Source organism: Brienomyrus brachyistius, chromosome 12 (assembly GCF_023856365.1).
Source record: "Brienomyrus brachyistius isolate T26 chromosome 12, BBRACH_0.4, whole genome shotgun sequence".
Lineage (NCBI taxonomy): Eukaryota > Metazoa > Chordata > Actinopteri > Osteoglossiformes > Mormyridae > Brienomyrus > Brienomyrus brachyistius.
Window position 1 is genome coordinate 19,204,042 of NC_064544.1, and position 25,757 is coordinate 19,229,798.

General features: G+C 43.3%; 1 protein-coding gene across 4 annotated transcripts; it reads right to left on the reverse strand.

Moving 5' to 3' along the window:
- Nucleotides 1-6,365: 6,365 nt before the first annotated feature.
- Nucleotides 6,366-25,183, reverse strand: crmp1 (collapsin response mediator protein 1). Of its 4 annotated transcripts, XM_048971263.1 has the most exons (16): nucleotides 25,138-25,182; nucleotides 24,107-24,872; nucleotides 17,127-17,215; nucleotides 16,648-16,832; nucleotides 16,338-16,502; nucleotides 16,046-16,107; nucleotides 15,237-15,317; nucleotides 14,010-14,078; nucleotides 13,538-13,658; nucleotides 11,897-12,053; nucleotides 10,869-11,010; nucleotides 10,468-10,638; nucleotides 10,194-10,373; nucleotides 8,833-8,998; nucleotides 8,139-8,207; nucleotides 6,366-7,360 (listed from the first exon to the last, which is right to left on the reverse strand). In XM_048971263.1, exons 2-16 carry the CDS (start codon nucleotides 24,467-24,469, stop codon nucleotides 7,269-7,271), a joined length of 2,112 nt encoding a protein of 703 aa, XP_048827220.1. In that variant the 5' UTR covers nucleotides 24,470-24,872; nucleotides 25,138-25,182; the 3' UTR covers nucleotides 6,366-7,268. The 4 variants fall into 4 exon arrangements, with proteins under 4 accessions (XP_048827220.1, XP_048827221.1, XP_048827222.1 ...); XM_048971264.1 differs by lacking the exon at nucleotides 8,139-8,207 and having other exon boundaries at nucleotides 25,138-25,183; XM_048971265.1 differs by lacking the exons at nucleotides 24,107-24,872; nucleotides 25,138-25,182 and adding an exon at nucleotides 22,599-22,800.
- Nucleotides 25,184-25,757: the final 574 nt, after the last annotated feature.

The window sequence follows — 25,757 nt, forward strand, 5'->3', positions numbered from 1 at the left end:
CCAACCTTGGAACAACTTTGTAAGACTTCCAACTTTGTAAGAATTTCCAAAGCATAGAAAAGGTGGCACTTGTTTGGTTAGTGAGAGAACTGCACCTTCCAACTTGTCCACTATGTGGCAGCAGCACATACACCAGAAACTAACAAGCTGGTCGACTTTCTCTACTTTTTAGGTTTTGACTGTTTTATTTCACAATGATGGAAGATTTTATTCATTAAAACACTACACAGCAACGAAATAAAACAAGGCTCTAAGTATTTCGACAACAAGAATCAGGGAATAACGCGAGCAATCCTTGTTAAAATGACTCGATCTCTCTCCATGTCGCGCTTGTGCGTAGAGCCACGATCCCCACACACATCTTTTATTGAAACCAGCTGAGGCAAGTAGTTTTCTGAATTTTATAATGTGTAAAATAAGTATTAAATGTGTTATAAAGCATATAGCCAACGACAATTAATAAAGAATTTAAGCATAATATCCCACACGTACCCCGTTTGTAGAAATGGCGCTATCCTGCGACCTACAAGATAAAAAGCATATGGCACCAAATTGGAATCAATGGTCTTTAAAAGAGTAAAATGCCTTACATGAATTTATTAATGCGATATTTTAAATAGGTTTTTAAGGCATAATAAGGCTTTTAGCAATAATTTTAACCGGACGCATCGAGCTTTTCTAGCTACAGACGAAAGTGGGTCTGGCAGTTTTGAATGGTAAAAGCAGTGGTTGTGTATTATTAACGGGTTTTTTTTTTGTTTAAACAAAATGCACTATTTTTTATCGGTACCCAGTTTATTATTAATTTAATAGCTGTAAGAACTAGTGAGCGGTATTTAGCAACATACATCAAAACATCTTCAACATTCCAATATGGAAGGTAACCGACAACGTTTTCAAGCAAATTTCATAAAACTAGGCACCGCAAGGAGAGCGTTCGAATAGGAGATGGCGCGGTACGTAGTCCGGGATAGAAACTATAGTGAGCGGTATTTAACTACATACTTCAAAAATATTTTACAACTTTGGTAGAATACCTTAGTTATTGTAATAATTTAAGGGATTAAAAAAAAAACATTTGTCATGTTCGTTAATGTGTTATTGTAAGCAAATGCGTTATTTTCTAATGGCAAAAGCCCTGTCATTATGTTTTAGGTGCGAAATTATATGGACTAGCAACTGTCCCTGGGGGAGCAGCCCGGATAGGAACTAGTAAGCAGCATTTAGTAAATAGCATCAAAACACACATATTTAAAATTTTAACAGAATAAAGTCTTAGTTATTTTAATAAACAAGTTTTTTCAGTAAATGTTTGTTCACGCTCATGCGCACAAACACACACCCGGACGTCGGGGGGGGGGGGGCTTTAGAGCTTAACTTTAGGTTGGTGATCGCGATGTGTGTCCAAATTCCAAAACACCCTAACTTAGACTTGTAAATTTTTAAGAAACGACATTAACGCTTTTTGGTAATGTTTGGAGGTATACAAACTTCAGTTGTATCGGACATGCGCACAAGAACGCATCCACGGGAGGGCCTTTACAGTTTGGAACCTCAAAGGCTATAACGGTAGTAGAAGGAGACCTGAATAATTGATACCATGAAAACGCAGATTATTTTTCAGCCATCGTCTTCTCGCTGAACTGTGTATGTCTTTAATTTTCATGCAAAATCCGTCAATATTTATTATTAATCTATATCTAGCACCTTTCATACATCAAATGCAGCTTAAAAGGCTTTACATAAGTGACAAAAGTCAAGAAGGAAAAAACACATTCAGAATAAGAAATTAGTGACATGGGAAATGCAGTATATGATGCTCTTGCAAGAAACTCATTTTAAACCATCAGACGACAGATGTGTCGATGGGCAGGTCAGATCTATCATTCTACATTCTTTTTGCTGTAGAGCAAGGGGTGTAGCAATATTGTTGCATACATTCCCTTTGTTCTTTGCATATCTGATGTGGATTCCCGATCCAATTGGGAGATGTGTCATAATTACTAGCTTATTGTTCATTACGTCTGTACTATTGGTTAACGTAAATGCTCCTAATTGGGAAGATACTTTCTTTAAGCGTCTGTTCTCACTGGTACCTGATACCTCTAAATATCACCATATCCTGAGGGGGGGGTGATTTTAATTGTTGCATTAATCTGGTATTAGATCATCCATTCCCCAAGATATTTCTGCCTTCAAAATCTGTCGAAACGATTTCTTATCGTTCTTTTTCCAAAGAATTTAATATGTCAGGAGTTTTCACAATTCTTTAATCCCACTCAAAAAGAGATTCATCGCACGTTTTTTAGTTGATAATAGACTTCTTGCTCAATATCTGAGCAGCTATGATAAAATAGCTTTCTCAGATCATGCTCCAGTGTTCTTGAAAATTTTGTTAGAACATGGCGTCCTTAACTGTTAAACACTCAGTTGCTTTTTGACGGAGACTTTGTTGATTTTATTTCAAAACAAATTGACAATTTTCTTTATTTAAATAAATCTCCAGATGCATCTGTTTCCATATTGCCGGAAACCTTGCAGACCGATACTAGAGGGCAGATTATCTTATATATAAGCAATGATAGAGAGCTGTGGAAGGAGAAGATGGCATATTTAACACAGCGTGAAGCAGATCTTGACAATCGATGTGTTTCTCCCCATCTGCCGATGTTTACAAGGAGCACCTAACGATACAAGCAGAGTACGAATTTCTAGTGTCTCAACACACTACTGAACTACTGATGCAAACAAGGTCTCATTATTACGAGCAGATCCTCTAGAAATTAATAATGCATTCAAGCATTTTTACATATATCTTTTCTCCTCTCACTTGCTGTTCAATAGTTTCTTTAGGGATTTAGCCATTCCTTCATAGGAATGTGTGGCTGTGAATGATTTAGATGTCACTATCACTGTAACTGAACTGACCACCATGGCGGCTGCTTCGCAAAGTGGTTAATGTCCCAGACCCGATGGCTTTCCTTCAGACTTCTATAAAAAGTTATGGCCCCAGTTGTCCTCTCTCCTATTGGACAGGTTCAACAACCTGAAACTCTTGCCCAAGCTAATATTTCTCTTATGCTAAAAAAGGGGAAAGATCCTCATTCTTACACCTCCTATTACCTAAAGACTTATTGAATACGGACTAAGATCCTGTCCAAAGCACTGGCCCTTCATCTAAAGTCAGTTTTTCCAACTATTGTGTCTCATAACTAGATTGGTTTTATCCATAATAGACAATCCTTTATTCCTTTTTAATATTGACCGTGGGAATGTAACCATGACTGGGACTATAAACAGAGTGCTTTCCTCCTTTCTTCTTCATCCAGATCACATCGTTCATTTTCTCCACTCAACTACCATTTCTTCAGCTCAACAGAAAAGTAAGCATGAGGTGAAGATGGGGCTGAACATCAGTATAATCTCTGGTATGAAATCATCTTTATATGTGACTCACATTCATCCAGAGGCTGCAAACTGTTAGAACTGGGACCTCCAAGGCGTGTTTCGTGATGAGATGAAATATTTCTTTTTGGTTCTGTTGCCAGACCTTTATACATGATAAATGAAGCCATTACCACATCTAACAATGCCAGTAAGGGAGGTGTTCATATTGACCTGCAAAGTGACATTCCCAGGCATGAATGATTTGGATGATGACAAAATGATTGGGACAGTGAAGACACTGCGTGTGTAACTGGAAGGTCACAGGTTCAAATCCCTTGCTTGGCAGAGTGATCTCACTGCTGGGCCCATCAGCAAGGCCCTTCATCAGCAATTACTCCAGGGACTGTGTGACCCAGCTTGGTAACTTGTATGTTGCTTTGGAAAAAAAGATTTGCTGAATACGTAATTGTAACGTTTGCATTTCTGTGACAGACCTACAGGGGGAGCTACGTGACATGGTAGATTTTTGCTCCTCTTTGCTAATGTGTGCTGCCAATGTAACCCGCCATGCAAGTAAGTGTGCCGTCACTTACAGTGGTGCATAATGGGTCTGTGTTAACAGCACCAGGCATCAGTGTTATTAATTAATTATAAAACAGCATACTGTAAATCATCACTGATGTTGTTTTGAAGTATTAGCACACAGTACACAGACAGAATGAACTTTAGTAGTGATGGTGAAAAGGACGGCTCGTGAACTAGCTTGTGGTATTTCTGACCCCAGTAGACAGTGGTCTTAGTTTGCTTTAGGACATGCTTTGAACAGAGAGCACCATCTAGTGGGGTACAGCAAATGCTTCATGAAGTGTCATTTTGGCCATCACTGATAATCAGGTATTGTGGGGAAAAAATGGTAGTGAAAAAAAACAATTGGGTGGAAAATCCAAGAGATTATGAGTGTGAACTGATTGATTAAAGCCAAGTGTAGCTAGCTGTAGGTATTGTGGTATTAGGTGGGGAATTGTACAAGTTTCATGTAGGTTTGTAGTGTAACAACGATCCAGTCACATGGGTGGATCAGTGTGGTGTTACATTGTAAGCAGGGTTGTCTGGATGAAGTCATTCTTATGATGGTAATGATGAGCTAAAAGCTGTTCTTTTTCTGCGAAATTCCTACATTCACTCTGCTTTCTTTTTAGATAAGAAATATCAGTGACAGAAATATCAAGCGAATAAGATTTATTTATGTATTGTTTGCTTGGAACTTGTGCTGAAATACCACTACTTTTTAATTTCTATGAAATTCATTTAGAATTGAACATTTCTATAGATATTGCACTCTCTTTTGAAAGTAATCAAACACATTATAATTTTTAGTGTGGAGCTGGATTCGCTGGATTGTTTTGACGTGTTTCTGTGGTCCTGGATATTTGTGTTGTGTTCAGAAATGCTATGCAATAAAAGTGAGGACTGTCCTTGTGAAAGGTATTATTTCGATTATTTCTAGTAGTCTGGTTTTAATGTCAAGATAGGTATCAGTTTAATGCTAAGTTATAGTTTCCTTATAAATAAAACAAACAAATACAGTATGAATACAAGATTTCTTGAGCAAGAAATAAAATTCTTATCTTTTCATGTCCACAGTCAACGTGAATCTCAATCCCAGTACAGTTCATCCTAAACTCATTGTCTCTGGGGACCGGAAATCAGTGAGACTTGGGGAGAATCGACAGGCATTTCTTGAGAACCCAAAGAGGTTTGATTTTGTCGTCAGTGTCCTTGAAAAGGAGGGCTTCTCTTCCGGCAGGCATTACTGGGAGGTTGAAGGGAAACACAAGACCGATTGGACTCTAGGCGTGGCGAAAGGGACCATCTCAAGAAAGGGGTCTCTACTATTTCGACCTGACACTGGATTCTGGACCATAATTCTGAAAGATGGGATGTACAAGGCTAACAGTAAGTCCCCTGTCCTTCTTTCCTTGAGGGAGAGGCCCCAGAAGGTGGGGGTGTATGTGGATTATGGGATGGGGCAGGTCTCCCTGTGAAATGTGAAGAAGGTTGTATCTGAGTTTTTGAAAAGCAAACAGATAAATGGATATGACTTGTGTACATGAGCCTCTGTTGTTCAGATGCTTTCTGTGCCCATAGTCAGCCTCTCCTTTCTGTGACATATTTTAGTATGTATTAATATATTTTGGTACTATACGACTGCAATTTAAATGATGTCTCCCAGAACTTTTCATGCACCCCCCCCCCCCCAGTCAAGGCAGTTACAGTTCAGAATACATTGGCGTTCACTTCGCTACACTACAGCTGGTAGCAGGAAATCCTGTCACTGTCAAGGCACCACAGTTCGCAGTCCCTGAAAATGGTAAGAGAATACTCACTATGAATGGTTCTGAATTACAGCGCCAAGCTACTTTCATCATAGCATCATCAGAATGGGCCGCTGTAGGACTGATGGAAAAGTACATGGTTAGGGAGCCACTGGTCTGGTTGCCTGCACTGTTCGTTTAATCTGTTCAGCATTCAGCAGGTCTGCGATAGAGTGGGACTTGTGGAGGGTTGCTGCCCCCTAGTGGACATATATAATTTCTAATAAATCCTCATCCATCTGAAGCAGGGCCTGATTGTCTGTATCAGGTGTTAAATGAGGGCTAAATTACCTAAGCTCTCCAGCAGTAGGATTGGGCACCCCTGATCCAAAGTATCCTTGAACACATTGGGATTTCTAGGTTGTAACTGAACTTCCTGATGAGGAACGTAAAGGTGTAACAGCTGAAAGATGTAGATTAATTCTTTAAACTAGTAACCAATGACATGAAGCTATTTCTCTATATCGTGCCTGAAAGAACATCTGAAGTTAGAACAAGGTGGCACTTGCTTGGTTAGTGAGAGAACTGCACCTTCCAACTTGCCCACTATGTGGCAGCAGCACATACACCAGAAACTCACAAGCTGGTCGATTTTCTCCGTCGTTTAAAGTTTCCACTGTTTTATTTCACAATGATGGAAGATTTCATTCTTAAGACACTACACAGCAACGAAATAAAACAAGGCTGTTAGGTATGAGTCTGTATATAAAGTAAACCTGCAAATAAAAAAGTTAGAAATAGGTCAGTGGAGAGTTTTCAAAGCACTTTTAAGGAAAGTGAAACTGTAAGATGCCCCCCCCTCGTATGACTTCTCCATGGTGGGGGCTGGGGGCAGGGGTGTGCTTCTTCATCGCATAGGCGATCAGATAGGCATGTAGCTGGCCACCCTAAAGAAGGACCCAGCATGATGTTGGCCGCTGCTGCTGGGCTGCTGTCACAGTTGGCGATTTTTGCTACCTGACGCGACGGTGATCTCAGCCATGGTCCATCTGCAGATGTCTCCTGACCCTCATTATATTTCGTGAATGTAAACCCATTTAAGTTCACTGCTGCACAGTGGGAAGCAAGTGATCAACTCTGGCGTGTACTGACAACGTAAAATTCGGATAATACTTATCGACGTCAAAAATGTGTATCTACATGCAACTAACCAACTATTCAATCGGACTCAGGATGTGCAACAATACCATGTCCATTTACAAAACAATACTGATATACTTTAGTTTGTGTTCACTAAAGGTGGGGGGGCGAGGCCATTGAAGCACCATGCTTGCATTGGTTATAGGACAGACATGTGATCGTGTTAAATCCCCAAAAAACAAAAATAACATAACACTACAGTCACCGCATCCTGTCAGCTGGATGGAAGGATACTTTTGTTTTTCCATACACTGGGAAAGTTGGCCGGTGAAACAAAACAGGACACTGAGACAGAAAGGAACCACACAACTCTCCTCACTGATCTGTCACTCGAAGGTCAACCTCTCCCCCCCACAGGACTATAGCTCAGCCAAGGCTGGTGATGTTGGAACGGCCACCGGGGGGCGCCACTATGCGGTGGCCAGAGCGCCTAGGGACATTGTCGTCAGCTTGGGCACCTGAAAGGCAGCAACAGGCTAATTTCAGAAAGGGCCTCAACCAAATGTGTGCAGTGATCATTTGCCTTATAGAATTTACATATTTTAAGGTCCTTCCAGCAAAAATGAACTACAAATAAACTTCAAATTTACCTCAACATGGAGAATTTATTCCATTGCAATTATGGATGTTCAGTTGTTTATAATAAATATATATGTTTATTTATACTTAAAGCTTCATAAAACCACACGGGCAAGATTATATGCTAATCCTGGCTCTACAGTGGACGGTAAAATAATGCATTGATCTTTGTATTCATGCACCAAATTTATCGACCCATGAAATGAAAGAAGAGTTAATCATGTGGAAAAGAAGAGAGGAAGAGACAAGTAGATTGTAGAAGAAGACGTCATGCAGGGAACCTCTGACACATATGGGCATGGATTCGAACAGGAGCCCCAGGTTTGGGATGAGAAACAGACACGAAACACCGGAAGGGAAAAAGAGGACGGCCACCAGGTGCAGGATGGCCTACAGAATGCAGGAAATACCCCAAGAAGCCATGCAAAGGATCCACTCCTTACTCAGAAGTCAACTTGGCCAATACCCAATCAGACCCATACCCAAAATTTTCAGCATCAAGGAACTTTCTTAATTCTCCTTCACTGTCTTTTAGCCCTCAGTCTCTCCCCTGGCTCATTCCTGCCCTGGTACCTCATCTATCACCAAGAAGTTTACAGCCTACAGGAATGTCCATCATCATGACACATCAAAGCAATAGCGGTTAACCTCACAAACCTATAGCTGATGTGTGCTTGTTATGTTTGCTTGTATTTGTGTTACCCTCCAACTGCTGAGAGTCCGGCCCTGGAAATATATAAGATGATGTAGATGAGGTCAGGACATGGTGCTAGGAGACATCAGTGTCAATACAAGTACAGACAATCGTCATTGTGGGGACCCTTGCTCCCCAACATGCTGGGGAACCAATAAAAAGGAAGAAGGCATGGTCTCTGCCCAGTTAAAGACCTTATTGCATGTGTGTAGGAAACCGAATTTCTCTGGGCTCCGCGTGTATCACGGTTACATATGAAGCACACATGTTTTAAAACTTAAAAAAATTAGGATGAAAGGTGCCTTTTTCCCTTTTGCACAGTCATGTTACATGTTTCTCTAATCACACTCTCATCAGCAAGGGGGTGTCTCACTCCCCAAAAATTAATATGAATAATTCCTGTTTTTCACCGTTTTACTTCAGGTGCTCCGGTTTGATAAGCAGACCCTGTCTGCCGATGACCCTGTACACCCTCCCAAAGCGTGCAACGTCACAAAGGACAGTCACCATTGTACACACATGTTTGTGGACAATCAATGCATACACGGGAGGAGGGGGGCACGGAGATTCTGGGTAGCGGTGGTGTGGACAAGGGGCGGGCCATATGCACCTCCCTCTGACCTGCCTGCACCAGTGTCCAGGCCACACCCACCCTACCTGATAGGCTGAAGTTGGATTGGTGGAGGTTCCGGATTGGAGGGGGCTGGTTCTTGGTAGGTGACGTCTTGGCGGACGGCGAAGGGGTGATGTACTTCTGGGTGATGGGGATGTCGTACACTGGGCCGTCATACATGCCTCGCGACACACCGTGCATTGCCATTGCCTGTGAAGATAGTGTGTTCAGAGTCCACCTTCCACGCCACTGCCTGGGGACCATCAGAACACCATACAACCACCAACGTGTGGACTGGGACCTTGAAGTCTAGGGTCTGGTAGGGCACTAGGTGTTGGACCCCACAGAGATAAGGAACATGGAAAGAGGAGATTATGTATCTATTAGAGCAGTGTTTCCCAACCCAGTCCTCGGGGAATCCCAGACAGTCCACGTTTTTGCTTCCTTTCAGCTCCCACTGCTGCTGTACCAGGTATTTGGCATTCCTGATTGGCTAGGACCTAGGAGGGAGCAAAAACGTGGGCTGTCTGGGGTTCCCCGAGGACCGGGTCGGGAAACACTATTAGAGGGATAACTTAAAAGGGTGTTACACTAGGTGATCCGTATTGTGCCCGAGCACGTTTGACCCTCAAAGTCTAGTTTATCTGACTAGTGTGATCATTCTACTTGAAGAGGTGGGCCTGAATATGCTTAGTCAGACTGAGGCATGGTAAGCATCAAGTGTAATTGCTAACTAATCGCTTTGGTCTATGGCAGAGGTGCAGTGTTTGCTGGAAATTTGAGCTGACAAGAGTAGCACAATGAAATGAAAATGTTGCAAATTCGATAAACCTATAACAGGGCCATGTGGTATCGCACCCAAAATGACTGCAAAATGCCACAAAATAAGGCCATTAATAATGAACTCCATTGTGCTGTGCTGTAGTGCTTTTCTTCCTATGTTTTCTTCAACACAAAAAGTCTCACAATGATGATGAAAGTGTGTGCTCAGGCCCAGGATGTTAATCGTACTGTGAGTGCAGACCAGCAGGGCAGTGGGGATGGGGGATAATCATTCTTGAGCACAGCACAAGGCAACTGGGGCAAGTATGAATACACCCTATGGCATCGGTGCTTTGTATAATAATTTATTCATATGGTTAATTTTCTGCTATTCATCCAGTCCAGGGTGTAGCAAAGACTAGTGACCTATGCTGTCTGGGATAGACTCCAGGTCCCTCCATGATCTTGATCAAGTTAAGCGGCTGGAAGATGGAAGGATGAATCAATAGCTGGATTTTCTTTTTTTTGAGAAATTCAGAAGCTCAAGGGCCTTTTGATCCACTCGGGCATAATTGTAGCTCTCTGTTCAAGCTGCCCACTGTGACATGATTTGGGGTTTGACCCATGGCTCAGGGCCTCTTACCTTGTTCCTCATCTTGATGCGCTGGTAGACGTAGTCGGGGAAGGGTTTGCGCGAGATGAAGTGTCCGGCTCCCTGCTGCATGGACAGGTTAGCACCTTCGAAAGCGATCTTTCCCTGGCTGATGACCACCAGCGGCCCCCCTCGACATTCCATGCCCTCAAAGATGTTGTACTCCACAGCCTGAATTGGAGTAGAAGAACAGGGAATGCAAATTCTTTCCTTAAGTTTTTACACAAAAGGCATCTTCCATCCAGCGAGCCATCACACATCTCACCGACTGCTGTGTCTTGGCCGTGATGGTCTTGATCTTGTCGGGGTCCCAGATGACGATGTCAGCATCGGAGCCCACTGCTATCCGGCCCTTCCGGGGGTACAGGTTGAAGATCTTGGCAGCGTTAGTGCTGGTCACGGCCACAAACTGGTTTTCATCCATCTTGCCCACAGCCTAACAGAGAAAAGTGAGGGAAGGTGAAGAAGATATAAAACTAAATCTGCTGGCTATGTGCTTAGTACAGCTGGCAAGATGTTTTAAGCCATTGACTTCAGAAGCAACAACCAGTTCTCAATTAGCACATTTTCACATGTTAGTATTGCAACAATTTAAGCTTCCATGTCACAAAATACTTCAAGCACTGTCACCACTATTACTCCTGAATATTATTTCATTCAACTTACCACAGCCTTGTCCCACACGAAGGACATCCGCTCCTCTACCCCGTTGGTGCCTTCAGGAATGAGTGTGAAGTTGTCCTTCCCAATGGCCTTCTGGGAAGTGCTGTAACCACAGTGGGAGCTGCCCACTGTCTGGAGGTCCCCACTGCAAGGGTGCAGCACAGCGTAAACACAGGAGGTAAGTATTACCAGCAGGACGACAGCACACCGTGAAGCAGCTTCAGCAGCACATCACATCCCGCTGAGACGTAGCAAAAAAGGTTGGAAGGTTATTCCCGCTTTCAGAGAGGCCCAGATTCACTCCACCCATAAGTCCAGGGCTGTCATGTTAACTACATATTTAATTACTGTCAGATTATTGCACTTTCTGGATTTTTAAAAATGCATTACATTCCTCAAGAGAACAATAATCAGCTACTCTGCCTTTCCTTAGTAAATAAAACACATGGGCTGCTTTCACCATTGGAAAGCCAGCAGGCACAATTCCCCTGGCTACAGGGCGTGACCCCTGTGTGACAATGGGCTGTAATATCGACAGCCATGGTTGGACCTCAAAGCTGTTGTTACCTCACTGCCTGCTGATCTGAGTCATCACAAATTAGCCACAATATGGTGCATAAACAAAGACGAAATCCCCTCTCCTCCTTTAGCGGCTACCTTGGTTAGCAACCACACGCAATACAAGGTAATAAAAATTTCATTTCTGACCAATATGCGAGTAACATTGGAGTATCTGTACGAGAAATTTATCTGAATGTGTGCAGCACAATCATGGTCACACACAGACTACTGTGATTTTCACTTAGCTACCATTTGGCTTAATCACCTGGTCTTTGGACCAGAACTCAGTCATTAAACGAGGAGAGGATGTACACCTTTTATCTTTTTAGCACTGCATGTTACAGGATTAGTACTCATGGAAGATTGATGAATGATAAGAGCCAGTAAATGTTTAAGTAGCTAGATGATTTCCTCAAATGGTTGGTGAATACAGCCTGGCTATCTGTGCTTGTCCTGGTCCAGAGCCATACCAGGCCAGCAGAGTGTTGAGATGGTCCGGCGTAGTGGGATCGGGGCTGAGGGGCGGGGATGTCACAAACGCCGCAGCCTTGGCCCAGTTTTTGCTCCAGTAGTGTGTTCCGTCTGTTGCCAAGCTGGCTGTGATGGGCTCCCCATACACCACAGATCCTGAATCAGAAACGACATGCAAGTATGACAAGGACCTGAGCCTCATAAAACCTGGTTCTGTGCTTTTTCTGAGACCCAGAACAGTCATCCGCACCAAAGCCTGAGCCTCATAAAACCTGGTTCTGTGCTTTCTCTGAGACCCAGAACAGTCATCCGCACCAAAGCCTGAGCCTCATAAAACCTGGTTCTGTGCTTTCTCTGAGACCCAGAACCCTGACCTGCACCAAAGCCAGAGCCTCATAATACCAGGTTCTGTGCTTTTTCTGAGACCCAGAACACTCACCCGCACCAAAGCCTGAGCTTCATAAAACCTGGTTCTGTGCTTTCTCTGAGACCCAGAACCCTGACCCGCACCAAAGCCAGAGCCTCATAAAACCTGGTTCTGTGCTTTCTCTGAGACCCAGAACCCTGACCCGCACCAAAGCCAGAGCCTCATAATACCAGGTTCTGTGCTTTCTCTGAGACCCAGAACACTCACCCGCACCAAAGCCAGAGCCTCATAATACCAGGTTCTGTGCTTTCTCTGAGACCCAGAACACTCACCCGCACCAAAGCCTGAGCCTCATAATACCAGGTTCTGTGCTTTCTCTGAGACCCAGAACACTCTCCCGCACCAAAGCCTGAGCCTCATAAAACCTGGTTCTGTGCTTTCTCTGAGACCCAGAACACTCACCCGCACCAAAGCCAGAGCCTCATAATACCAGGTTCTGTGCTTTCTCTGAGACCCAGAACACTCACCCGCACCAAAGCCAGAGCCTCATAATACCAGGTTCTGTGCTTTCTCTGAGACCCAGAACACTCACCCGCACCAAAGCCTGAGCCTCATAATACCAGGTTCTGTGCTTTCTCTGAGACCCAGAACACTCACCCGCACCAAAGCCAGAGCCTCATAATATCAGGTTCTGTGCTTTCTCTGAGACCCAGAACACTCACTCACACCAAAGCCAGAGCCTTTTCCAATACCCAGCTGCCATTGTATTTCCCTGTCTATCTCAAAGGTCTGCATTTTGAAACTGCTGTTATGCATCCACTCCAGGGTGTGGCAAAGACGTGTGCCCTGGCCTGCCCGTTGTAGGCCTGACCACCCCCACCCTCACATTATGGCCCCTCGGCCCTCCATCCCTGTGTCATGGGACAGCAAGACTACAATTACACTTTTGGTCATCCGTTTGCCTCTACAAGTGTAATGTTTAAACTAATCGATTATGCATTTGCTACAACATGGAAAAAGCAGAATAATTATATATTTTTAATCCCAAAGTAACAATCTTTTAAGTTTTTTTTTACACCTACAATGTTTTTGCGTTAGAAACTAATTTCTCCTCGAAACAGTTAGATTGGTTCATCAATTGTTTATTCTAACATATATTGTGTTTAAAATCAATCTGTAATCTGGCTCAAACCACCATTTTTCAGTGACTCAGAAGCTGCATCTGACTGAATAGTAATAAGGCGGCCATATTTGTATGTAGAAGCCAACAGACCTTTCTTCCTTGACTGGGCCACGATGTCCGCCGCGCTCTTGCTCATCACCTTGGTGATGTAGATGGGGCAGTTGACCCGGTTGCCCAGGGTGACAGCACGAAACACAGCTTCGGACTCCAGCTGTGAGGACAAATAAATAACGTCAAGCCTATACGTTGTGATCCTTCTTAGCAGACCAATCATATGACTTCACTGCACTGCGGATAGATCTAGCAAAAAAAATACCCATAGTACCAGTAACCAATAATTACCAAATGATAACCTATTACAGATAGATTTTAGCTAATCAGGTGCCTGTTGTGTGACAAAGGGCCCTCTATATTTGATTCAGTACAGTATGTTTAATGGCATACCTAACAATAATATGTTTAACATTTTTCTGGCAGACCTATCTAGTATAGATATTTGAACAACAATATTAGCCTAAAAGTCTTGGCTGTAGTATCGGCATATGGACACCACGGGGCTCACCTCTTCGGGGCGACTCAGCACATGTCCCTCAGGCCCAGTGATGCCCATCCCGAGGATCTTACTCTGCTCCTGATTCAAACAACATATTACCAACATTAAATTAACATCAGGCTGGTTTTTCACTTAAAAGACTGATTTATTAACCACAGCATACAACTGATACAAAAACGTAGCAAGTCTAGGTGGACTACAAGACCCGGCATATTGAAATGCCTTCCCATGTCATCTGACTTCACATACCGCTCAAGCTGAAACTCATCAGCCTTAATGAATTACCAGGAAGAGCAGGATGGTAGAACATGGTGACCAAACAAGAGTGCAGCCTATGGAAACTCTCATTTCCTAACGCAGCACCTGATTACTACTACTGTACATTTAAACAGGGCCGCCCACTAAATACAATTCTACATTTACACAACTTATTGTGCAGGATATTTACTAATGTAGTTGATGTCACTGTCATACCACCATTACAAATCCTGGAGTTTCTTCACAGACCACTAGCATTACAGGACAGCTGGCTTAAACTCATGAACTTTTATCTCTCTCTCACTTAGACATTTTGCTTTACTAACACAAGTAAACAGATCAAGATGAAATCAGAACCCATGCAGCAACACTGATCTCTAGGAGAAGATGATTTGAGTGACTTATTGCATCCACAGAAGCACAAACCGCTTGGTAAAATAGAGAAGCGCATGTAATAAGAGATGTCTCAGAACAGGACTGTGATTCCTATTTACAGAATGTTGTTAAAAGGAAGAATGGACACCATTGTCTCTGGTAGGACATTAACTCACACTACTGCCTTCTTTCACACACTAGTGACTTTTGTCTTGCTTTTTAGTAACTGTTCTTTAATGACCTTTTCCAATCCATCAGAGAAAGTCCCGACCCCCATTCATCTTCAACTAAGGTTTGATCATTTACAAAAAAAATGAAAATATGCAAGTGTCATACTGAGGGAAGACACAGACCTAGAAAAATACAGACGTAACAGAATGCTCACTCTGAACTACAATGCAAATGACAGTCATTATAGCATCAGAATAGACAGGGGTACTGCTGATTCCAGATCAGTAAGAGAGGGAGACAAAAGCCTGGTTTATGGCAGTGTTCATTGGGTCCAATCAGCAATCAGATAGTCTGGGATGGATTAACAGTCCATGGGAGCTTAGGGAGGACTGCTGCTCCCCCTGCCCTCTTATCGGTGTCTCTGATCCTCACCTGAGCGATGAGGTCACCGTTCTCTGCGTGCACCAGCACCACGGCGCCCAGCTCCTTGAGGAAAGTGAAGGCCTCATAGAGCTGTGGGGAAGGCAGTCAGTCAGTGTGCTGCTGTAGAATGTCTGCGTCCTGTGCCTGCATTTCACTTCAGGATCAAACCTCTACCACCGGATCATCAATCAGCATGGCAACGACCCCACCGAAGGGCAACACCAAACTCTGCGTTTCAGATACTGATGGACTAACAGATGACTTCAGATTTACACATTCAATTAAAATAAACACATTTTCAATGCTACAACACACTACATATCACAACAGGAACTGGAAAAAACACATTTTCTCAGAAACTGCTTTACAGAATAATCCTAAAACAACGTCACGAGACAGACATCTTTGCATTGGTCAATCAGATACCAGTAGACAGGGAAGAAAGGGCATATTATATCTATAGTAAAAGGTCACCATAGTGAAAATGTGGACACACATGGTTCTCATTGGGCAGCCACAATATGGCCAACATTAAAATAGTTCTGATGTAAGGTATGGTAAATTCTAGCCATGCTATCAATTTTAACATGTGGCTAAATTCTAATCATTAAGGAAGTGATGTAAGAGAGACCACACTGCACTGTGAATCATGCATACTGACATGAAGGTTTTAGACACTACATAAGTTCAGGTTTCTAGTACACTTTCATCTAAAACACTCGTCCCTATTCAGAACACAAGAGATGAAACAGCCCTGGGTGTCTAGCTTTCCGATATGCTGTCTTTAAGGGGCACTGTTAGGGTTAGGCATACCACACCTGAGTGTCAGTCATCTGGTACAGATCCTTATAGGCCATGTACACCTGGAAGGAGTTGACCCCTGTTTTGTGCAAGGAAGAAAACATTATTTTTAAGTGCATTTTACAAGTATTCCATTTTTACTTAGGTGTTTTTAAGACACCTACAAAGTCAATCTAGCATCTTCAAAGGTGGTTTACATTCCATGAACTGAGAGCTGGTTTATTAATAATCTTCCTTCTTTCCTACATCCTATGGTTTCAGAAGAAGCACACCCTGCAGCAGCTTGACCCACTGCAGGTCCCTGCTCACCCTTCTCCTGCACCAAGATCTCCAGCTCCTTTTTGACGCCCTCGTGCCAGTGAGGGATGTCCACATGAAAGGAATAGTCGCAGCAGGACTTCTTATCTGCTGCCTCATGCCACTTCTCAAAGGCCTGCAGCAGGCTGGCCCCAGGCTGGGGGGACACGTGGTCAACTGAAAAAGGACAGTGGGGTTAGCACAGTGACCACAGCAGACAATGTAATCAAGGCTCTTTGGAGAAGATCAAGTGGTCAGAATAGCAAATCTCCAGGCGAGATGTGTTACATTATGTCATTACGTAGCGGATGCTGAGACTCACTGATCATGGTGGTGCCCCCAGCCAGTGCTGCCTTGGTGCCCTGGAAGAAGTCATCCACAGTCTGGGTACCCAGGTAGGGCTTTTGCAGGCAGGTGTTGACATCGATGCCTCCGGGGATCACCATGCGGCCGCTTGCCTCGATTATTTTCACGCCTCCTGGCACGATTAGGTTCTCCCCCAGCTGTCTGTCATAGGTGGTGAAATTGTCACAAACTCGCTTTCAAAATGTATCCTTCTCAGTATGACATACTATTCATATCTCCACCTTTTTCCATATAATACCCTAGAGGGGTCCTACTGTTGGGTGGAAGATGCTTAATCTGACTTGCTTCACTAAGAATATTCAACAGAATAAAGAAGTAAAGTAAAAGTACATTGTTTTATAATTAACTAACTTGTCAGCTCATTGATTAGTTCCAGTCTGGAAAACCCTTCACAATCACCACCTTATTGTGATGATCCAAAGGGTCACTACTTACTTAATCACCCCATCTTCCAGATAGATATCAGCAAAGAAGGACAAGTCATCGTTGACGACCCTTCCACCCTTGATGAGCAGACGGTCACTCTGAAAAAGAGGTGGTTTGAGGTGTAAGCCACGTCCTACTGCCACACACAGAACGAGAAGCATGTTTCACTGGTCACTGGGGGTTGACCTGTGCATGGTCCAATTAACAACAATGTGCCCCTGAACAATTAGGATATTCACAAACATCTGGCCCCCATCTTTTAAATCCAACATCTATTATGTGGAAAAACACCTAATAGGTTCATACTTTCAGGCACCGCGTGCATATTACTGGCTGCTTTGTCTGGACTGTGGTCTAAAAAGGCAAAGTACAATCCTGCTCCAGGAGGTTTGTTCTTGCTACAAAATGTAGAATAAGTCAATTAGTCTTTAACGTGGCTCGTAATGGTTTTTAACTAAGACTGGAGCTTCCAAAATCCTAACGATGTTTAACAAACAGACTTGGAAAGGCCCCCCTTTGAGAATCACACTGGGGCAGCTCCTTAAGAGTACAGAGATTCTCATCCTAGACTCCTAAATGACTTGATGGCAAACAGATGGCTCAAAATCAATAGCCAGAGTGAGCGTTGGCACCTCCTTTGTGCTACACTTGTCCATAATGATGTTATCATCCAGATTTAATTCTATAAATTCAATCTGAAAGTCAACAGAATCATTTTCTCCCTCCGTCTTTCCATCTCCGCATTGCTTAGCTTCACAAGTCGCCTGGCACAGCCTCCCTTGTTGTATGTCAGGCTTTAATTAAAAGCAGGCAGCCTGGTATCACTGTGCTCTCAGAAAGGCCCAGTGTGGAGGGCGGGACTGCGCACCACTCTCCACGCTGCAGGCTCTCTAGACAGGGAATGTCCCAGGAGAGATGACACTCGTAGGTCTTGAAAAGACCGTGCAGAACAAAGACAGACAATAACCAAGGCTGTTTCAGTAGACAAACCGGCACTGAACATCTCTCTCCCATAAGTCTGGTCAGCTGCTTTTTATTCAATTAAAAGCATCTTGCTTTGATTGATTTCTATGGCATTTCTGATGACCCTGCTGCTATTCCATCCTGGTCACGTATGGGGGTGATTGTCTGCAGCAGCAGTGTCATTGACATTTTCCATGTATGATAATCGCGTTTTTAAATTCTGATCATATTTCTCATTCAACGTGACGCAGCTTTCACATTCCTCCCTCTTCTCCACAGTCTCCTCCTTCAGCAGTCCATTGATAGCAGGCAACCACATGTCCACCTCAGAGTCTGCTGCAGTACTGTATACTGCGCCTGTGCCCAGGACCAGCCACTGCACTGTACGTCTATAGAGAGTGTGCCATTAGCTTAGCACCCCCACACACTGCGCGACACTCTGGGATGGAGGGCTCTATATGATCAGCCAATAAGCCCCTATGGACTAAGCCTCTTTCCACCTCAGATCCCTCCCACTTCCCTGACTATATATCACCCACCACCAGCAGGAAAATGCCTATAATTCTACACAAAGCATTAGCTGTTAAACGGAGCATGATGTCACAGGAAACTGAGTGAGCCTTGGCTTTGCCACACCTCTGCTGCAGGATCTCTGTGTCTCCCCACCTTCAAACGCCCCCAACACCGCTCCAGTTTTACAGCACACTAAGTCAGGGGCGATACTAGGATTTTGTTTAAGCTGGGGAGCATAAAAGGCACCACAAGTCATAAGGTGGCGCCAACCTTATCATTAGCCAATCATATGATTTTGGATCAGTGAATGACACGGGAGGGGGCATGCTAGGAGCCAATCAGCTTTCATCTGGGGCCAGTGTAGGAGGAATTGGTCGTTTCATTCATTGAATAATCATTGAGGTTAGAGCTCAAAGAACAAGCTATTGCTAATTCCAACATTAGCTGCCTGCTTGCCCTCATCTCTTAATAGGCCAGATGGGCTGCTGGATTCCTGGGGGCGCGGCCTGGGATGCACACGCCCCATTTCCAGCTATGGCTCATGTCATCGGAAAACAAGCCCAAGCATCGCTCGCAGCTGCTAGGAGAATCGCACACACTGGTCTGGCTGGAACAGACAGATCTATTCATTCATTGTTTTCTCCTTTTTTGCGCTATTATTTTAAATGATGGCACTCAGATGACCAGACAAGCTACACGATTCACCAGATACAGAACAGGGCCAAGCATTAAATCACCCACTGCTGTTATGATCACTACATCCAAGCCCTAAAGGTCCTGTCAGGGTACCAAAAATAAATAAAAACCAAAAGACACAATCTGAGATTTTAGAAACAGGCCAGAAAATGATCTAAAATACATCATGCAAATTAGTCTCTTGCACACTAATCTGCATTAGTTACAGCTCTAACTTAACCACCAGTTCATAGTGTGGGCTGATCTACAGCACAATGACAACTGTTCCACATACCCTGCCCTTGGTCTACAATCTGACATCTACTGCACACCAAACACTGTCCTAACTGAGCACTAAAAGCCAGCCAAGAGATTTAGATACTTCCTGTAGCACCTTGCCTGATGATGGCCTGTCTACTGTTCTCCACCAAATAACCTCCTAGTCACAAGGACAGCATGGCAGGTAACAAGCCGACAGCCCAACAAAGTTAGCCTAGCATTCTGCGAGACCACCAGAAGTGGCATCATACGCTGTGGAGAACACAAGAGGACATGAAGCCAGCGCACACCATCAAGGGTCCCCCGTAACCCTGTAATGCCAGTGAGAGTTTCATCATTCATCAAGAACAAGGATGGCAAGGGTGGTGACATCACTGTCATGAAAACAAGCCTGTGCTGTGCCCGTCAGCTGCCATCTGGACGCCAGTGTGATCTGAGGTCACACGCCGCTGAACGGCCCCACAACACGTTGGGTTTGAGGCTCAGCCGTCCTACAGTAGCTGTAGTGCCAGTGATCCTTGAAAGTACTCAGACAATATTACAGCAGAAAATATATATTGATAGCATGCATAATGAGTTTATGGTATGCAGTGTTATGGTCCCCAGAGGCCTGGATGCTGTATTAATTACCAGATTTTCTACTTATATAACGGACGGGATTTAAAAGGAGCCAACAGGATGTCACTTTATGAATATCATAAATACATAATTTCTCCTAAATGATCAGGTCAACTGCGCAAATAGACGTGTCCTCTGAGAGACAGAAATGAATGTCAACGCTTTTGTGAATGGAGAATCGCCACTCTGAAGTATTATTATCTGACGTATTGTCATGCCTTAAAGCACTTATACGGTGGAAACGGGGGTAGAAGGCCAAGAAGGAAATAAAAGAACTGCAGGTTTGTCATTGATGTAAAAAGTTTATAAGGCTGGTTAAATCAGGCTGCAGGGGACAGAGATGTCAGGGGAACCACGATGTAGACACATTCTCTCAAGGCTCTCGGACAGCTCAGGCACGGCTTTCATTCCCATGGACACACAGGGGTTGGGATGACTGGTGTTTGTGAAGAGTGCTGCTGTTCACCCACTGTATCTTAATGCTCCAAATGGAACCTGCATGGAATCGAGAATAAGCACATGCGTGTCCCTGGATTTCCTTACTGAGCTTTATTTTGAAATTCTGACATTAGCTGTCCAGTGGCAGATAGTTGCAATGGCTCACTGGCATGCAGGTGACTTCAGATGATACATGCAGGCTGATCAGACAAATTAAAATTATTCTAAATTAATGAGCTTAAACAAAAACCTAGGAGTGATCGGCATTCGTTTACTTTACTTAGCATCATATTAACATTTTAATAAGCGGTGGGAGGTAAAGCTTCTTTTAATTATCGGTTAATGACGAAGAACTGTGGTGTAATTGAGAAATAGTTTAGGCTGGGTTAGGGTTCTCGTGTGGTTTGACGGAATCATGGCCTGTGATCCTACAAAATGCCGCCCACATTAACACCATCCCACAGTAGCTGTGGGAAAGCGCAGTGTCAGCATCCAGTCCACCTCAGACTCGGCGCTGTGGTGCTGATGGGCCCAGCTTGTAGGTTTGGATTCTCAGAACCACCTGGCATCACAGATGATCTGAGTGCATTCGGTACAAAAACAAAGCGTTCCAGGCCAAACATTGACAAATTTCGGAAACTCTCAACGACATGCAGATATGCAGGGTACCATTGAAGATTCACTTATGTATCTGATGACAGACTGCACAGAATTTTAATATAAACCAGTAATCCATATAAATGTTTTACTCGTTAATACTGTATTGTGCTAGTAAGTAGTCTTTACACCTATACTAAGTACTATACAAAAAAATGTTAAAGTTAAATTGCTAACAAAGGAATTTCAATTTATATAATTTTTACTTAGGCAGATGCAAAGAATTATTCATTATTTGTGGATGCCAGAATCTACCAAACTGAAAAGAAAAGCAGAATGAAAAAAATGACATACAATATGAATCCCTGGTCCACAATAGAGTGGCTAAAACATTTCACTGTTCATTTATTCAGGGAGTGACAAATCACGTAGATTATTTAATTATATACCCATAAATGGTGTAACCGCTATTTTACAAGTCAGGTGTACAGAAAGCATAAAAAACTAATACAATTTACATCAGTTATTTCCTGGATTCTTTACATATATAAAAGAACACAGAACACATCAACGATAATAACAGCCAATTTTCATTTCAAAATATTCTGGAATAAATTGAAATTTATAGCAAACTTTGTATTCAGCGATATACTCAACAGTTAAACAAAAGGGCGTTGCCACCGCTTCCGTGTTTGATTATTTTCTCCTGCAAATTGTTTTTAACTATTATGTTAACAGGTGAATTTTCATTTCTGCAGACCGCTCCCATTCTCCAATTCGAAGGACTGCAGCATATATAGAGTGCAAGCGATTCGAGGATGGAATTATCACCTCCATCTTTTGTCTGTCAGCTTCTCCCTCGCTGTATTTTTTATTCACATTTCCCGTATATGTGCTTTGCAGAAAATACACGAAAATCTGCACACGACCGGGGCTCGCCTTGTGTTACTACCTTTACTTAAATATCCGCACTTTGTTCAAATATATCCGCATATGCAATACAGAGAGCACCGCCTTCAAAGGACCAGTCTAACCCAGTTTCCCCCGTACAACCAGCAGCATGCTTTACTACGGTTCAAGCAGCAGCCGCCCCCAAAACATTCCTATTTCCCGAGAACCTCGAAATAGCACCCAACTCATGCTTTTAAGCTATTAAAGAATCTGAGCATATATTTTATTTATCTAAATGCATGTTGTATTATCAGATCGCCAAAGCTGGCGCATCCCGGCCACCACCCAGGGCTGAATCTGGATTATTTGATGTCGATCTGAGAGACAAGCAGGGTGGACACTCGTATGGGTGTCACAATGGCCATAAGGATCGTGGTGACATTAAAGTGTGCAACAATGAAAGGCGTCGATCGGCGGTGAAACGCCTTTTTTTGCAGCGCTGCCTACCGTCAGATGGGGGATGCTCTTCTTCCCTTGGTATCCTGTGCCGGACATTCTCGAGCAATACGATTACAGCAGTTAAACGGAGGGTGTGTGACTACGTCCGACTGAAGGTCTTTAAAAGTGTAACTGTACCGGGCACCTTTAGGATGCAAAGAAAGCGACGCGTCTCCCGACGGGGGTGTGTGTGTCTGGAATTTCAGCTGGATACTGCAGCGCCCCCAGGCGGCGGTAGGCGGTATCAGATGACCGGACGGCGTTGAGAGGCGCGGCTCCTCTTAGCTCGCCTTTGGGGGAGAGGAGCGTCTGGACGCCGGGTCACCGAACCAAGCATCACAACCTCTCTAAAATTCCCAGCGAATAAGGTCGTAACAGCTTTCCTGTCCAAATAAATTTATTATGGAAACCGTGCAATATAAATAAAACTACTACAGAAATTAACTCCATCGGGGAAAATCAAATTCAATTTCAGCTCTATTAACCTCTTTAAAATCTGCCCGAGGGTAGGAATTATTTATATATATTGATATACAATGCACTTTCCAATATTTATTCCTATAGCAAATGAATTAGAGTTTTATCTTAGTCTAAATACTGATAAGGTCCTCGAAAACTTTATTGCTTGTATTAGCTGCGGTTGTTTAGTTATTTAAAATAACTAAAAGGTGTAACCTTCCTTGATGTATTGATTGATATAAAAATGTGTATAAGAGTAGAAAGAAAAATGAATTATCTAACATTTGGTAAAAGTAGCCTTGGCTACTACATGGGTTCAGTCTTCCGACACGTTTGAACATTAAGTTACCCGGTCGCAACTATAGGACCTGCGTTACTGCGTTGAACAGACACTTTTGCACTGTTGCAAATGTCCTGAACGGGGAATTCAACCCCTTCCAGAACCATATGTCTGAGATGCTATATATAATCTAAATTAAATGCCATTGACAAGAAGGGAAGAACTGGACTGCATGGCTGGGAAATCTTACAGGAAAATTTAAGAATGTATAAGCATTACCCAGAAAACTACAAGGTTGTCAAAAAATATTATAAAAACGATATTTTCACTTAATAATACGACTAGGCTTAAGTGTTTGGTGAAAAACATTTCCAAAGGTAGTTTTCATTTATTGTAGGCCTATTGTAATTCTTTCTGGATCGCATCCCATACGCAAAAATGCTACGTAGTTGCTTTTGGAGAAGACATTTCCTTTATTCGGGCGTGTCATTGCATTTTATTTTTTAGGAGAGTGGCTTTGAAATCCTATCAAAATATTTACGATTCGAAGCAAGGTGACATATAAACGTAACATTATGGAAGGTTTTGCTTGTCTAGTGCCTAGTAAAGTAAAACGCTATCGATCGCACACTGCAGCTATCCCGGGGAAACTTTAAGAAAATCTATCATCCGAAAATGAAACATTAACAAAAGAAAATATCCACCATCTTATATAAAGTTAGATGTCAGTGCCACCTAAACAGGGAGCGTTTAATCCGAGTGCCTCGGCGGGACATACCTTCTCATTCTGCTCCCCTTGGAGAAACTCCTTCCCGGACGAGTATTTTATCTCCACTCCGGGGGTCTTGTCGTCGCTGGGGGAACTGAGCAGCGAGCCGCCGATTTCACTCGTTTCGCTGGCCGATCCACTAAAATAGTCTCCGTCTACAAGGTTTTCCCTGCTCCCGCTTCTCGGGCTCCTGCTCCCCTTCCTGCCGACGCTGTACGAGTCGAAATCTATGGTCTTGTTCTCGAAGGCTCCCTCCACCGAGGAGAACATCCCATACGACTTCTGCCGCGGAGTCTGAGCCGTGCTGCCGGGTCTGGCCAGGTAAACCGGCAGGTCATCTTCCTTATTCCAGCGCCGGTGGTAGTCAGACATGCCTTCGCAAATGCAAATACTGGGATCTCTTGGAAGTATTGCGGCGGTGCTCCGGGAAATTAGGAAGACCGTTCTCCAAGCCTCCCACCAACTCCAGGCTCCAACAGGAATACGATCCCGATAGATCTGAACGCAAGGATAAGGATGCTCCCCTTCGACCTTGGTAGCTGCAGCAAAAACAACGTGCTCCACTGTCCCGATGATCCGCGGATGGGTCAGGGAGGGAGCCTGATGACTAAGGTAAAGTAAGGTAAAGTAAGGTAAGGTAACTGGTTTCGATACCTTGATATACCACTAAAGGTCAGCGGTGGCTGTGGCATAGAGTGAAGAATAACTTGACGCAGGTCCCCTATGCAGAGATACTACAGGCAGTCTCTTCTCCTGGGATTGACGCACTTCTTGTCTGAGCAATAAGCCGACCAAAAAGATGTCTATTTTAGGAACAACATAAATATTAACATATAGGCTGTAAAATCCAATATAGGATTAAAAGAAAAATTAAGAAAATATGAACTCTAATAATTTAAATATAGAGCGAAACGTCATTGTATTGGGCTCTAAAATTAAGGATGCCTAAAAATATTTGCATATATTGTATTTGTATATACTATCTCCGTTATTTCAAGCATAACCGAAACTCATCTGGAAATTAAGGCGCTCAGTCTCACCTCAGATCCAGCGTGCCAGAGCTTTTCTCACGCTTCGTTTGCAAGGAAGCAATGTGGACAAGAAAAGTCTCACTGGGATATACAGGTCAGCTGGCAAAAGACTGAAAAAGGGCAAGTTGATTACCCCCCCCCCCCCAACCAGCTGGCCTCGCCTGCATTCGGAGCTGTCCGTCAGCACCCAAAGCCCGCTGTCTGCAGTGGTTTTCGGACACTTAGCAGGTTCAGAACGGTTGTTTTTTTGGCTCCGGAGTAAAGGTAGTATTAGTTTGCTATGACAAATTAGATTTGAACGAGTTTATTTTCATGAACTTCCTGTATTGCATATAAAATAATTTAAGTGGGAATACTTTCGTCATTTGATAAATTAAGGGAGATACCTTAGTTATAAATTTCAGTCGAAGAAAATGAAAATTTAATGGTGGGACTATGGAAAAATGCAGGTTGATAACTTTTCATCTTCCTCAGATATTACGAAATAAGGAGAAAATAAGAGGACAGCTCCAGTTCAGAGATGCGTCACCATTATCAATTGCTTAATTTGTAATATAGATGCGTCGTCAGTTTTTATAAATCGATATACTTCAAAAAAGTGCAACACGGTTCCCTCGGACACAGAGCAA